Source organism: Chenopodium album, chromosome 11 (assembly GCF_948465745.1).
Source record: "Chenopodium album chromosome 11, dcCheAlbu1.1, whole genome shotgun sequence".
Taxonomy (NCBI): domain Eukaryota; kingdom Viridiplantae; phylum Streptophyta; class Magnoliopsida; order Caryophyllales; family Amaranthaceae; genus Chenopodium; species Chenopodium album.
In genome coordinates, this window is record NC_137844.1 from 43,725,052 (window position 1) to 43,741,678 (window position 16,627).

Here is a 16,627-nt window from a genome sequence, read left to right on the forward strand (position 1 = left end):
TAAATTCTGATTAGACATAAGTGGGTGGAGGGGATATAAATGGAGGTAATTTGGTCATTTCATTTTTTTTAAAAAATAAGCCTTAACCATGGTTAGATGAAGGATTAAGTGTTTACCATTCGCTTAACATAATAATTTGAGGTTTACCATAGATATTTACAAAAAATACTGTTTACCACTGAGAAAAGTAATAAGTTAAGGTTTACCATTGAGAATTTCCCTTTTTTTTTTTGAAACAAGATTAGAAGACTATTCATTAAAGATCGCTCTCCGCCAAAGTAATTAAGCTTTGGGGAAACGAGTTCATACAAATTAACTCCGTGTTACCACGAGTGTCCCACCTCGCAACGAGATGAATATCATGACTTTATAAAAGAACAAACATTGAAATATAAAGAAGTGATAATTTTGGTGAAACAACTTTTAAAAAAGCTAAAAGATAATTATCAATTGATTTTGTAATGGTCGTGGTATATTGTGGATTGTTAATCTTTGTATAAAATAAAACTAGAAATACAGGAAACCCAACAATGATCGATATCCATCATTTCCCATCAATGTACCATCAAAACTTGTACGATTTCACGCAATGAGAAAACGCCTCAAAAGGATAGGAGAGAGAAATCGAGCAAAAATGAGTACATCATCCAAGAAATTGGTGAAAAATCTGAGATGGACGAGCATAATATTGGGTATCAGCAATGTTGCTGTGATCGCCATTGGTGGGTCACTCTTCTTTTGTGGGCATAGCCAGTCTTGCAGTCGGAGCCAGTTGCTCCCCTTTTTCTTGGTCATGTCTGCTGCTGGGGTTCGTGTTATGGCTATGATACGCTGCGCAATTGAACAGCAAGCTGCTGCCATTGCTGTTCTGGGTTCTTCTCCGGATGCTTCGGTTGTTTCTGATAATCTTTCTCGTGTTCAAAGACGGGTATGTTGCGAAATTGTATCGCCTTTGAAGATTTTATTTGGGGTTTTTGTTTTCTTGATTGTTGTTGTTTAGTTTGTGTATTGGTAATGTGGATGTCATGTCTTGTGATTATGCTTTGAGGAATGAATTAGTGGGTTTGATAATAGTAAGTAAAGCTGTTTTATATTATGATTGTTTCAGTTTTTGTCAAGGAAAATAAATTGTTTGATATTTTGGTTGTTAAGATGATATGGGATATTGTGGAATGTTTGTGACTTCTTTGCCCATGTCAATTTTCGGAAAGCGAAAACATTTTCACTATTGTGGCTATGTAACTATGCAAGTGTGCACGGTGTTTGCGGGATAGTATTTGTGGATAAAATTTTGGTGCTGAAGAGAATTATTCATATTTAAGTGTATGTCTTTTTGATGGTAGTTTCACTTTTAAACAGGTTGGACTGCTTAGGTAGCAAGAGGGTTTTTGAGTTATATTTATGAAGAATGAAGGAGCTGAGTGCCCTTTATTAGTGTAATGTTGCTTAGCATATAACTCAGCAAAGAATCCAAGGATATGTGGAGTGGTTTATGTTGTTCAGGAACAAGTTTGGTTTTGTTTGACATAGACTAGCTAGAATGTGTTAGAGCCGCCGCACACGTTCGCACTTCCACTAGTATGATATTGTCCGCTTTGGGCCGGCCAAGCCCGCACGGATTTGTTTTTGGGCACAACCCAAAAGGCCTCATACTAGTGTAGTGAACATCTCATTAATAAGGAGCTCTCCTCCTTATTTCTTCCATGTGGGACTTGGGATGCATATTCCCAACAGAATGTAGAACTTTTGAAGGATTTCTTTGAATTAAAGAGGATGGGATGAAGTACAACTTAGATAGAGCATTGACTACCTAGAGTGTAGCTTTAGCGATGATACTTTTAGGAGTAAGATGTGACAATTTTTTTGCTATAGGGAGTTAGTTCATGGTAATATTGTATCAGTGCTTTATGGCTGATATAAAATGCCTCAAGAGCTATAAGGGAAAGATACGCTGAGTAGCTCTTAGAAAATTATAAAGTAAACTTTGGTATTTGCCCGTCTGTTTGATGTGGGATCCGTCACCTATCAAATTGTTCTTCGTGCACTTCATATACATGTAGAAAAGTTCTCTTCTTTTTCTTAATGCTAATACAATTTTAGAATTGGATGCCACTATGGAATCTCTTAGGCAATATTAATTATACTGTAGCTTTTCTTAAACATTTCTTTGGATAAATCGATTTTGGATATTTACCATTAAAACAATTTTAAGGAAAAGAGGAGGACTAATGGCTTGGGCTAAACGGCTGCATATGTCATTTGTGTTTATTGCTTTAGCCATTTATGAGACTTGGGGCTTTAGGACTCTAGCTCTCTTTGCTTGAGGTCCCATTTAGAAATATAATACTGCAACTTTATTGTTTTTTACTGTGTTATATTGTCTATCTGAAATTATACTGGTTCTTCCCAATTTTTTTAAAATTTTTATTATTATTTATATTTTTTATTTTTTTTTGTAACGTTCTATTAGACTAACTTTTGGGTTCATCAGAATGGACCTTTGGTTTGGGCATATGCAAGTACCTTTTATTTCGTTTAATTAACAACATATATGTTTCGATGATTGTGCTATATGATTAACATGAGTAATTGGTAAAACTCATGCGTTTATTATGAAATTCTTGATTTACTTAGGGTGATTGTGAAGCAAAGTTTTATTTATTTATATTATTATTTCCCCTGCCCCTCAAGACACTTGTCTACCCTAATAATCTTACCTGCTACAAACATGCTAGTTTTCCTACACAAGAAATTAAGCAAAAAAAGCTAACTACCAAAGGTTCTGAACTCGATATTAGAAGCACACCCATGTGAAGCTGTGCAGCTTGTTAGAATGAATAGAAATTAAGGTGCTAATATTTTGCATTACTCTGTGATGAGCTACTTTGAATCTTCTTGGATATTGATAAACTAGTTTCTTTCAGCAATCTCTGATTATCCAGTCATGACATGTGAGCTGACAATAAAATTTTTAGGCTCATAAAGAGGTTATTTTTGACTTTTTTTGTTGGGTTAAAACTTAAATCTTTGAAATTTCCTGCCTTTTGACAGCATATTCTTTGCGTTCTAGATTTTGAATGTATATTTATGGAATTGGTATAGTTTATGTCTTGTACAGTTATTATGTTTAGCTATTACATACCTTGACACAAAATTTATGTTGCTATCATATGTTTTACAGTTAAGATACAAAAGCTGGCTTTGGTGGACGAGGTTTGCAACAGTTGTTACTGTGGTGCAATTTTTACTAGCAATGTACATCATGTTTGTGGTGGGTAGTAATACATCATCAAATGACTGTGCTTTAGGTAAGGTGTTATGTTCTCTAATTATTTAATAAATACACCCTTTATTTACTCACTTCAAATTCAGGTTTGTTTAGCTTCCTTTTTAATAAAAGATCATAACTTTGGTGATTTTAAGAAGCCTAGACTACTTTGGAAAAGTAAAGTTTTAGACTGCAGTGATGGCATATAGAAATTAGCTGTGATTCTTGTCAAAGTTAATCTGAACATGGTGAAATTTAGCAAGAGCAATAATAGGGAAGGATTTGTAATTTCTCAACGAGACTCTTCTTCAAGCAAGTTTTTTTTTTTATTTTTTTTTTTTATTTAGGCAAGATTAAAACTCCTAAAAAACATAAATTTAGCGATTTCAAGATGTAATTTGCTGAACAAGATGGCGGGGCTGGGCAAAGTGGCAAACTCTTGTGCATTTATCTGTTATAAAGACAGTGAAAGGTTTTCGGGTATAAAAGGAATATGTCAGGTATTTATAAAGGTAGATAAAGGGACAGGTTTTGGGACGGCAGGGGTTTTTTGAAACTGTATCTGATAGGCTAATACTACTTATCATTTATGAGACATTGTTGGCAAGAAACCTCCTAGGCTCCTATCCCTGACTGCAGTATTAACTGCTTAATTTAAAAATTTCTTGTCACATGCTCTAACTAGATACTAAAAGTAAAATTGACAAAATGTGCAATGCCACAAAGTTTAAGAAAAAAGAAAGAGACTGAGGAGCAGAAGGTGGTTGATAAATATGTTTGCATTGTAATACAAATCAGGTAATTGAAACTTTGAAAAATAGTGGGAAACTGTTAATCAGTTTTGATACAATGAAATATGTAGAAATGCAAAACCGAAAGCAATAAATCAATAATTGTTTTATCTTTCTGAATTGTCTCGTGTACTAGCTCATTGGAGAATTTTTATGTGATGGTAAATCTTTTTGTGCTCAAATTAGGCAATCTGTGGTTTTTGATGTGCATGTTACTAGGGAATTCTTGCCATGCCCATAGGATGTCAGGATATCAAAACTAGAGTAGAAAGGATCGAAGGATTATGCTCAATGTACTGATTGACATATGTGACTTCCAATAAACATATGTTCTCATAGTTCAATTGCAGTTTATCCAGTAACAAACAACAGAGAGGACAATTGTAAAACATTGGTTGGGTACTTGGGTTATGATTAATTTCTTGTTTTTTCTTGTTACTGGCTCCTGTTATTCTGTTACTAGTTTTTCCTAATAAGTGACATCTCTTTAATATCTTTCTTTTGTCACTTTGGAGGTACTTATAGTGCTGTCATATGTAAGCAGCTTTGTAAACTGCAGCTTCTCATTTTCCTATTTGTCATTTCTTGTATTGGCATTTTCTCCTTTCTTTGCACTTCAGAGTGTTCGGACTAGGCCTTACCTTGGATATGCCTGTAATGCAGTCTCACTTTCAAGTGATGGATGGTGGAGGAAGCATCTGTTGATTGTATTTCTGATAATGGCATGCTTCGTAGCAATGCTGCAGTGTTTTGCCAGCTCTGATGTCCTTAGATGGAGATCGTTTTATGACATGCAAGATACCGCTTGGAAAGCTCATTATCAGGAGGTGTTTGACCACGGTATTCGTGAGGCTTTATGCTGTCTGGGCCGTGTTAAATACTTGTAAGCCACTTTGCAGTTGGTTTTCCATTTAATTTTAGATTAAGATAGTAAGTTTAACCTTTTTGACTGATTTTTTTTCAGGAAAAACATGGAGGAGGATGAAGTAAACTCAGTGGCACAAATGTTAGGTGATCTTGTCACCTACCGTGCCTCTGGCACAGGACACTTGGAATTCTTGGCAGGTTTGTGGGGTTTTTTTTTTCATTGTACAAACTTCCTATTATGAGCTATTTGTGGTGAAGAAATTCATCCTCTTTATTGTTTTATTTTATTTATATATTTAGAGCTTTGGTACATGGTATGGTGTCATTGTTTGGTACAAATAGGGTTACTGGAGCTTGTGTTGTTGGGAAGTTGCCAAAGTGATTTAGATATTGCAGGATTTAAAATAAAGTGTAAACATTTTTGGGTGATTTCAAACCCTAGTCAATGATATACTCCATATTACATTGCCTTAAACTGGTTTTCTAAGAAATGCTGACCCGATTAATAATTTCTGGAAAAATTTACTCACTACATGAGCGTCATGAGGGTCGCGATGGCCTTTAGCCTTTTTGGAGATGGAGTCTACGGTTACCTAGATGTAATTTTTCCACACAAAACTGAATGATCCCATGAAATTATCATCTCATACACTTGTTTAGGGAAATTACATTTCTCCTAGAGTCGTTTCCTATCCTTTTCACACGATCGCAAGACTTGATTTGATGTATGCATAAGGTTGACTTATAAAAACTGCATTAGACTTATTGGTGGCATCGTCATGACCTCCACGAGGAAAATCGTGGTAGTGAGATTATGGAGGTTTCCACACCTTCCAGAACTGTAAAGAAATGGAGCATCCTAGAAATGTCTTCACCTTGTGGAATTTGTTGGGATGAATATCCATGAGGTATACTACCATTAGCCATGTATGGCTGTCAGCGTATCAAGGAGTTTGTACAATGGAAAGAGCAAAGAGATGGTTCATTTGGAAAATAATCTTTAATTGGGAGGTTTGAGGACTGGTGAGAAAGCTGACCAATGATAACCAAGTCAATTCTTGAAGCAGACCTAATAAAATCGAACAGATCAAATGGGACTTGACATCTGTTTAGCTCATGTCATACATCAATGGTAGGAGTGTTCAAAAGTAACCAACCAACTTGACCTGACTTGCTGACCCGATTCAAGTTAGAATTTGATATGCATGTAGCTTACCTAACAAAAATAAATTGACTGGAGCACCTATTATGTAGATAAGCAAGCAAGGCTGAATCACAAGAGGCTAACAAAGTAATCTAGCTAAATGACTTCAATCAACAATAAGGATGAGTGTATCAATTAATAACTATTGCAATTAGATCTAATATATTGAGTTAAATATTTAAATTCATCTAAGGTTGAGCCTTACCACCTATATAATTAGTGCAAAAAAATAATTTCTATCCCCCAGTTTAATTAATAGTCAAACCACATGGAAAAGTATCCCCTTTTATTACCATTAATCTCAACCAAGTATCAATGACTTTTTTTAATCATCAATCAAATCAAACCTAATCATGTGGAATCATGCAAATAAACTCAATACTCTAGCTTCCTAATAATTTGTTTTACGGCTTTTACCTTCTCTTATGGAGGATTCAATCCTTAATTGAAATAATCAAATATGCCAAAACCCAACTTCCATTGTGGTTAAGACAATGTAATAATGACAATACTCCTTGTTCATATTCTGGTATTGTCATAAGCATAATAAAATTTAATTTAATTGGGGAATTTAAAGTTATAAATTAGGTGTGAATCATATTAGGGCTTCACTTACAACTCACACACATGAATGAAATTTAAAAATAAGATCTACTGACAAAAACATTATTAACTTTAGAAATAAATAAGCAGTGAGATTAAGAACACTAACGATGCTGTTAGAGGGATAATTGTGGTTCTATAGCAAATATTAATATTATAATTTGTCCAAGTGCTTCTTAATCAAGCTTTACAAGAGATATTTATAGTGCAATGCAAAAAAGAAAAATAATTGAAAAAAAGGGAAAATCGTCATTCGTTAAACTTTGCTTGCACGGTTGGGTGCACATCTATGGCAAAACATCATTTGTTGCAAAACTAGTGAGTTGAAGAATTTAGAACTGCGAGCTGGCCTATTCCAACATAACACTGATTGGGCGTGCATGTAACGTGCTAAAGGTGACCTATCGAGCAACTCTGTCGCTCAGTCAAACCAAGATTCTTTCTACACAATCCCTCTTGGCAATTTCTGGCAGTACAAAACAATGGAAAATCCTCCAAATATCTATAAAACTCATAGATGTCCAATTTTCACTAAAAGAGATTGTTATTGCTTCGGAGAGCTTATATATGCAAATGAATAGTTAAGAACTAGGGGTAAGTATATAATTCCTTTATTTCATTAATATTGCAACCCTTGTCTATTTGGGATGTTTCAAAATAATTGCAACACATTTTTTATTTTTTGTTATTATTATTATTATTATTATTATTTTTTTACAACTTTTACATCTTCTACACCTATTTATTCATACTTGGCCCAATCTTTCTCTCTCCCATCATATCTATCGTTTTTAAAATATATAATTTACTTTTAACTTTTTGCCCTCTTGCTCTTCTTGCATTTAATAGTGTGCCTATCTCAAGTGTTCTGATCTTGTGAAATGGAGGAACTGTATATATTATAAAATAGACACGTCATTGAGCTCAGTTGAAATAGTGTGGATCCCATTGTGGCAATGAAAAGTATGTTAAGTCCTTATAAAGAGTATAAACTGTACTTCAAAGTTGAATTAATTATGGGGAAAAAAAAAAATTGCAGTTCTCTACATTTATTTTGAAAATATGCTTCTGTGTATTTTGTTTAGTTCTATCAACCAAAGTTATTAGAATTGGGATTTTACTTGGGATTGATAGGGCTGTTTTTAATCCCAATATACTAATAATTATTCATATTTGAAGATTTTTTAGTTTTCATTTATTTTTTATATATGTATTTATTTATATATTTATTTATTCTATAAACATATACAATCATATGTACCTCCTGAAACTAATTAGTAAACGATAACATGTAAGAATGATTTTATCATTTCAAGCTTTTATTGTAGGAACAGGTTCTTAAACTGTAGAATCATATTAAATATGCAACACTTCTTATGTTAGTCTTGATAGCATTCTAAGATCCTACAATTTTGAGATGCTTCTTAGAATAAAGATTTACTATTAATAACATATATTGGGATTGTAGAATTCTAGTGTTCTAAGATATGAATCGCAATTTCAACAACCATACGCACCAGCCCTTCCAGTGGCTTGGATACTCACCATTGTTACCCACTCTCACCCTTGCACATTGCTTACTGTGTTTTGGAACTTCTGCACTGGATTTGGTAGTCTTGATTTACATCTCTATGTAATGTAATCTTTTCTGGGTAAGTCAAGTGTTGAATATGTTAGTTTTACAACCATAATCCATTACTTTTCTGCCAACACTTATCCTCACAAGGTGCTTTTCTTTGTTTGTTTCAACACTTATCCTGATGCTGTAAGTTATGTACATTGCAGGTCTGGCTCTATTGCAGATGCATAATGAGTATCCTCAGTTAGATGCAAATTCTGTTGATGCTCCTGATGATGAAATTCAGGAGGCAACATCATTTCACCCCTTCGCTGAAGCTGCTTACACGGTATGCGATGATAATTTTGTTTACAGTTTCCTCTGTTAACATGACTATTTTATGATGAAAATTCCTTGTTATATAATACTACCTCCATTCCTCAATGATGTTAACATCTGCCATTTTGGTCAGTTTCTAAATGTTCTTCACATGATGCTTTTTGGCGTATCCCATTTACCATCTGACCCCTTTTAGCCCACAACATTTACCCATTTTCATTCACTCTTATCTTACTTTATCTACATATTTCTTACACGCTCAATTTTTTGTTACAAACTCTATCTCTTACGTTATTTATCTTTCTCCACCTTTTTAGGCACTTTCTTTGTCTTTAATGTACGTGCATATAGTCAATGCCTAGATAAATGTTAATCAGATATTGTAGTTTCCTATCTTTATCTTGATGATTTTAAGTTTTGTTGTTTTTCTTATGCAGGGTCCATTGCTAGATGTTGGAAGAAATCCCATTTTATTTCCCTGTGCATGGCTACGCAGGCAAGGAGTTTTTACAGCATGGAGTCGTAACAGGTCTTAGTCTACCGGGTACCTTGCTTGATTAAATTGTTCTTTATTTGTTTCAATATGATGTTTGATCTCTTATTTTGCTAATTTTCTTTTTTTTTGAAATTTGTGCGACTTTGCCTTTATGTAATTTCATTAATCCTTAGTTCCTATTTTAAGATTAGGCGGCCTGTGCTAGAAGGGGATAATTGGTGGAGAGGCCATGCGGCAGCCTTTCTTAATTATGTTAATTTGCCCCTAGAGTCTCTTCGACGTGGCCGTGTAAATCAGGTTAGTTCTACATATTATGTCAATTCATACCTTTTTGCTGATGGGAAAAATTTCATTGAGGTCTATGTGGCTTGAACGAATTCTTAGCAAGTTGCCTCAACTTTAAATTTATACCTTGAGTGGCTTTGACTTTAAGCATATTGGATAGATGGCTAATTTGTCTATAGAACTCTGTACGGATTTTCTATATTACTTGAAAAGTTTATCGTGCAAAATTTTAAAGCCTGAGAATAGGAATTATGAGGTCACACTGCAAGTGATCTGTTTTGGATCTATTTTTCTTTTTAAAGGAGAGATTTTATTTACGTGTCCTCAATGCTTTTCACGTTACTTTTAGATATACTTCCTCCGTTCCAATAGTATTGCAACAACTGGACTTTTGCATTATTCATCACCCTTGTTTAACCATATAATATGATTTATACGTTAAACAAATTATAGTCTTGTGGGATCTTATTAGATTCGTCTCCTAAAATACTTTCACAATATCAACTTTTTATAATTTTTACTCTTATACAATTATGTATGTTCAACATATGAAATGTGCTTTGGGATGCGTAATTTCATCCTTGTTGCAATATTATTGGAACGGAGGAAGTACATTTTAATGCATAAGCCATAGAAGGTGATTGTAACAATATAGTGTTAGTGGCTGTAATAGTGTAGTGAAAAGCATGTGCATGTGCATTTGGCAAGAAGAAGGTGATTGTAAATTTGTAACAACATAGTGTTAATTGCTGTAATAGTATAGTTCCTTCAGCATGTGCATTTGGTCAGAGACTTTAGAGATTGTAAAAGGATAATTTGAGTTTTTATTTGTTTTAGTCGATTTGATTACATTGTCTTTTCAAGTGTATAACCATGAGAGATTTACGTCTAACTTGTTTAGGCCTTAACCCCTCAAAATTCGCAATTTGTGCTGCCAATATTTATTTTCAAGAATAACAAAACAATCCTTCAATCTTTCTGTTATTCTTGTAAATTGTATCTTGTTTTGTGCTACTATACTGGCCTATTTTGTTACTTTAAATATACTTCTGCTATTTAGCTACATTTATACCTTTTAATAAAGGGTTTTGCTATTTAGCCATAATGCATAAAAAACAACAATTTCATAGTATTAATGCTCCTTTTCTTATTCCAATGGAATCTAATATTATTATTGATTTAAAAACTGAATCATTTAATGTAGTGTAATTGATTGAATAAATTGTCATCACACTACATTTAATAACACATTTAAACTATTTTTTTTTTTTTTTTTTGAAGGATTGTAAACTGATTATAAACTCCTAGCCTTTTATTAACAAAACATAGCTTACTGCATATTAATTAGAAACATGTCAAACATCTCAAACAAAAGCCATAGCATCTACTCTAAAACTTAAAATCATCATAATAGCATATATATTACAGTACTACCCAAAATTATTTCAACCCAAATTGATAAACCTCAAAAAATTCGTCAAAAAATATAGGACAATTTTCATGATATCATGAGTGTTATTCAATTTGGCAGAAGTTAATTTAATGTCTATATTCGTCCAATTTCAACTCCATATATTACCCGCCAACAATCACTTTTCATCCCAATTTCATGTGGATTTCATTGAATTGGGATTATGCAAAAGAAACAAATTAAAACAAATTCTATAACTGAAACTGTACAATTATGCAAAAGAAGAAAAAAATATTAGACTTTTGGCAGAAGTTATACGTATACCTTGAATTGAAGGGGAAACACGAGCAATTGCCGACAAACCATAGATCAAATGTTATGCTCTATTGTTTTATACTTCATATATATAGTTGATTATATATATATATTTTGATGGAGTTTTATCATCAGTGAGCTTCAGTTACATATGGGTCTGATGCCCCCGCGAGATCTTTCTTTCATTGAGTTTTATCATCGGTGAGCTTCAGTACGTATTACATATGGGGCTGATTATATTTCTCAGAGAAGATGAATTGATTGAAAATCGATAATTGAGTTTCTTTTTTTCCTTGGGAAAATGCATTTTCATTGTAATTATTAGTATAGGTGTGAATAGTATTAATTACGTAATTGGGTAAATTGATTAATCAGTTATATTCTATGTTTTCTTGAAAATATAAGAGAATAAAATATGTTATTATAGCATTTGCCTTTAATAAATCAATAATTTCGTCCAACTCTTCATAAGGTGTTTTTTTTTTTTTTTTTTAAATTTTTTATTTTATATATAGAGATTATAATCCCCTACTCTTCCGTCAAATTTTTGGAAATTATATTTCATACCCTCCTTTTAGGTTTTCATCTTACATGCGCTTGTTTCTGGTGGCTTCACAATCGCCCAAGAAGCCCCCTACCTCCTTTATCATTGTGCGGTCATTTAGGGGCCTTAGCTGGTGATCCGGGCTGTTTTCCTTTCAACAATGAAGCTTATCCTCTAATTCGTATTAAATAACGAACTAATGAATCTCCTTCTTTTTGCTATTGGACTTGCCAATCAAATTTGTCATAAGATTCACTTCCTCTATCAAGACCATTCACTTCCTTAATGAGGTCATTTAGTTCCTCTAGCTCCCTTTCTCCTCAGTTCACAAAGACTGATAGTTTCCTCATTTTTTTCATCCACTATCATTTATCACTTTCCTTTGTTTGTTCTATTTTTACGTATGAGTCCTTAGACAATTCATGTCAGCCGACTCCAAATCATTTCGGAAGTAAGGCTTTGTTGTTGTTGTAAATGTTGTTGGGGAATAGTCTTTTTTAACGTTAGTTAGAATTTATTAAAAGCACTTACTAAATTGTGGGGCTTTTTAGTATTGGAATCAATAAGATTGAGCATAGAATTGTAACAACTGTCACTAAAGAGCCTATGCTGGCAAGTTAATGCAATAAAACTGGGGGATTAACATGATGAGGTGAGGCCGGAAAGTTCTGTACAGAAGGTGGAAGTACCTGTGATTTTTATGTTTTTGCTGCCAGTATGTATATAAATTTAATATAAGGGTATGCAGTCACAAGCAGTAATTTGTCTTGGGGTCTTTTTCTCTGGTTTTCACTTACACCTAATGTTTGACATGGTTTGATTATTTCATTTACTATAATCATCTTGTAGTTTGAACTTCCCATTTGGTACAGTAGTTGGAATTTTGTGTCGCAGGATTAAGGAACTTGAAAGAACCCTTAAAAATATTTTCTATTAAGAGCTAGTGAATTGTAAGCCCATGTCAATGCCCTCATATTGAAACAGCTTTGTCATTCTGAAATTCTTTAGTTATTATCTTTTGGCACATATGTCTTATGGACCATCATGTAATTTTAATTTTATGATAAGGTTTGCCTCATGATTGCCATGCCTTGTACTTTTATTTATTGTTTCCCTATACATGTGTTATGGTCCTTGATTTTAATTATTGTTGGTGACAATTTTTGTTATTTTGAACAGGGAAAGTGCCAGGCTGCATACTTCGTTGTAGTTTTGCATGATATAAGGACTGTAGTGATAGCAGTACGAGGTACAGAGACACCAGAAGATCTTATTACTGATGGCCTTTGCAGGGAGACCTCCCTCACAACAGAAGACTTAGATGGACTAATAAAGCAAGTTCCTCGTTTCTTAATATTGCATTTTGAAAGTTGTGAAGAACACTATCTATGATATGGCTGTGATTTACAGATTAGAAAGAGGGGTTTTTTTAACAGATATATTGAATAAGAAGCGTCATCCCTGTACTCCTGTAGATATTTGTTATAGAAATTTATTCTTGAAGGACAGGAGTATAATTATTTATTTTGGAACACGTAAGTGAAGTGGGTTTAGAAAAAGAGAGTATTTTTAATTACTTGTTTGCTGTTGTTATTGATAGGAGGAATTTCATTAATGAGTTAGAACTTAGAAGCAGTGTTCAAGATTGCAGTTTTGGTTGTAATCTTAATAGTCTTAATTTACAGAAATGGAAGTGAAGTGGGGACCAAGTATGGAGTAGTGATTAAAGTATTTTTTCTGGGTAATATTATTGATTGAGCCTACAAATTAGGACTCAAGATTCTAAATATTTTATAACTCTCAAGGATACTATGTCCTTCAACATTCTTTAGTCAAGTAATATAGTACTAAGTTCTTGACTTACCTATATCTTACAACCGAGAATATATGTAAGGAGACTTCTCTCACAACAGAACACTTGGATGATTCATAAAGCAAGCACCTTAATCTTCTTATTGAATCTTTCGTTCCAGCCACATTGGATTCAGATTAAGAACGAAAGCATGGATAAATTATGTGTCCATTTACTGCAAATCTTTATTAGGCTCATTCTCCACTAGAAGTTCCTCTGAATTTTGTTAGTGGTAGTTTGATGGGTGGTCGAGGTTAGCAGGATGAGATGGGAGGGAAATTTTGGGCATTATATTTAGCTATAAAAGGTTTGCTCAAAGTATGTATATGGATGCCAAGGCTCAATATTAGGAGCACCAATGTGCACCATGTACAAATGGAAAATAGTTGTCTATTACATATTAAAGATCCAATATCAGGGAAACTATAAGATTTCCTGAAGACAAATGTATATGATGTTCATCGGTTCATCCTATCTGAATTTTCTGGATCACTCCTAATGATAATGGATCTTTGCTATTGACTTATGTTGCTGACTGTAGTTACATTTCTGTTTGCTTACAGTGGCTTGTATATTGATTCTACCATGAGGCAAACTATTCGTTCATCATTTCCACATCATGGACACTCGGGAATAGTTGAGGCTGCTAGAGAACTTTATCACCATATTGAATGGGCCTACTCAGGTAAATCATACAGGTCATCCTGTGATTGATGGAATTCTTTAGCCTGCCTTTTACATATATTTTTTTTGTTTTTCTTCATGTATCTCATTCTCTTAAAATTATAATTGTACTCCATGTTTTCTTTGTGCCTAGTGAATTGTTATTTGTGCTTGTTAACCTTTGTTTAATATATTTTGTAGAATTATGTAAATCGTGACCCTTGGATTGCATGGTAGACCTAGATGTTAAGTTCTAGTGATAATCTTGAAAAACTCGGGCTAATTCTCTTCTTTCGTATTTATTCTCCTCTCACCCTTCTATTAACGGTTCTTTATTCCCTCAGGCTAGCTAATCCATTGATTATTGGGGCAATCATCAGTGATAAATTATTAAATTGATAACTAGCTACCAGACTTTTTTTTCCCTTTCCATCTTCTCTCCTATCCTACTTCCTCTGATTGCCAGCTCTTGCCCCTTTACCCCATCTGCCAAATTAGTGAAAAGGGGCGATCACCAGTAATAACCTGCAACTAGGAAAGACCAAGGAAACTTAAGACGTTCCTGGCATAAGCTGTTATGAACACTACTTGTTTGTCTCTCTTTTGCCCCTTTTGTTAGTCCTAGCAGTGGCTTCAAATTATTTTTCTTAATGCGTTTCTGCACAAGTTAACTTCCAATTTGAGGATTTTACAATCTTTCGTTGAGGCTCAGAGTTTTCCAAGAATTTATTAATTTCCATTTATGTTTTGCAAGCAGTGACCACTGTAGATCGATATATGACTGCTTTCAGAAACAATAATATCCTAACCTTGTTCGAATTTCTAGTTTGGTCCTAATCTTGGAAGTGTTCTCTAATAGTAATTTAATTGTTGAAGGACCAAGTGGAGTTTCTGCGATAGAATCTGGTGGTTATCTTTCATCACTTCTGGGGGCAGGATGTGAGTGTGATGGTTATGCAGTTCGAATTGTGGGACACTCTCTTGGAGGTTCTATTGCTGCATTGCTTGGTATTAGGGTAACGCACTAATATTTTAGTAGTCAGTATTACAAATTCTTAAATGGACCTGGTTCACACTAATTTATTGTGGACCACTAACATTAGAGAAACTATGGTTGTATTAATAAAAAAAAAAGTCAGTATAATAAAATGAAGGTCACTATGTTGAAAATAAAAGTCATTTTGGTAATATATAGGCTATAAGAGGTTAATTTTTTTAATGAAATATTTTATAAGGTCAATATAAATAATAAAGGTCGCTATATTAAAATTAGGTTCATAACGTCGTACTTTAAATTGACAATAGTATTACACGTTATACAACTTTTATTAAAGGTTACTATGTTAAAAATAAGGTTACTATGTTAAAAATAAGGGTCATTATGTTCAATATAATGTCAGTTGCGTGTGTATAAACCTCGGGTCCACAATAATATTATTGTGGACCAGGTCCACGCAAGTATTTCTGAAATATTTCCTTTTATCTATAGATTATTACAGTTTTCTTCATGTCTATAGTAATCCATCTAGTGTATTACTTCATTTTTAGAAGCAGCTCTAAATAAAATTTTGGTTTTATGGTCTGAACTATCAACCTATCAAATTAAGGAAGAATAACGGTGATATCAATTTCCAATGTTTAAATTACAATGAAAGTGTTGGTGGCTGCCTGTGTATTCTGTTTTCCAATGAGTAATTCTGTTTTCCAATGAAACTGATGATTCAATAATTTTTTGCATTTCTCTGGGATTTTTCTTTAACAACATTATTTGAAGCCAGTGCCTCTCTTATTTCTGTTCAATTTTAGATTATTATTAAGAGAAATTGATTGCTAAATTTCTTGATCCTTTGAAATGAATGCAGCTGTATGGCCAATTCCGAGACTTACATGTGTATGCATATGGACCTCTTCCTTGTGTTGATTCAGTTATTGCAGATGCATGCTCAAGCTTCATTACAAGGTAGTTTGATAAGAGTGAGGATGAAATATTATGACTTAATGTTTCTCCCGTGTATTCATTGTTACTTCAAAGAAAGGTGAATTAAGTTTTCTTATTTCTCATGCAGTGTTGTGCACGACAGTGAATTTTCATCATTTCTTTCTGTCAACTCAATCTTAAGGCTGCGAGCTGCTGCATTAACTACATTGTCACAAGGCAGCACAACTGATACAGCTATGATTGCCAAATTGGCACAGCTGTTTCTTTATGTGAGCAAGTATCAGAATGGGAAGGCATTGAAGCCACTTCCAGCTGCTGCTATCACTGGCGATGCTACTCAAAGCTGTACGACTGACAAAGTTTACAGAACTCATTCTAAAATCTTTCCTGAAGGTAATGTTTTCCACCCCGTTAATTCTTTTTGTTTGCAGCTTTTTCCCTCTCCCTTACTTTCCGTTTGAATTTACGTATTAATCTTCTGATGACAGCAAA

At 33.7% G+C, this 16,627-nt stretch overlaps 1 protein-coding gene across 1 annotated transcript in view; it reads left to right on the forward strand.

The window, feature by feature from the left end:
- Nucleotides 1-431: 431 nt before the first annotated feature.
- Nucleotides 432-16,627, forward strand: part of LOC145568917 (uncharacterized) — a 17,107-nt gene continuing 911 nt past the window's right edge. The window contains exons 1-13 of the mRNA XM_081628302.1: nt 432-928; nt 3,182-3,308; nt 4,723-4,942; nt 5,024-5,124; nt 8,519-8,640; nt 9,068-9,159; nt 9,318-9,423; nt 12,861-13,015; nt 14,097-14,218; nt 15,073-15,212; nt 16,059-16,156; nt 16,263-16,528; nt 16,624-16,627. The exon at nt 16,624-16,627 is cut by the window's right edge and continues 378 nt beyond it. Of these exons, the coding sequence (XP_081484428.1) occupies nt 590-928; nt 3,182-3,308; nt 4,723-4,942; nt 5,024-5,124; nt 8,519-8,640; nt 9,068-9,159; nt 9,318-9,423; nt 12,861-13,015; nt 14,097-14,218; nt 15,073-15,212; nt 16,059-16,156; nt 16,263-16,528; nt 16,624-16,627 (1,892 nt within the window). The 5' untranslated portion in view covers nt 432-589. The remainder of the gene's footprint in view (nt 929-3,181; nt 3,309-4,722; nt 4,943-5,023; nt 5,125-8,518; nt 8,641-9,067; nt 9,160-9,317; nt 9,424-12,860; nt 13,016-14,096; nt 14,219-15,072; nt 15,213-16,058; nt 16,157-16,262; nt 16,529-16,623) is intronic.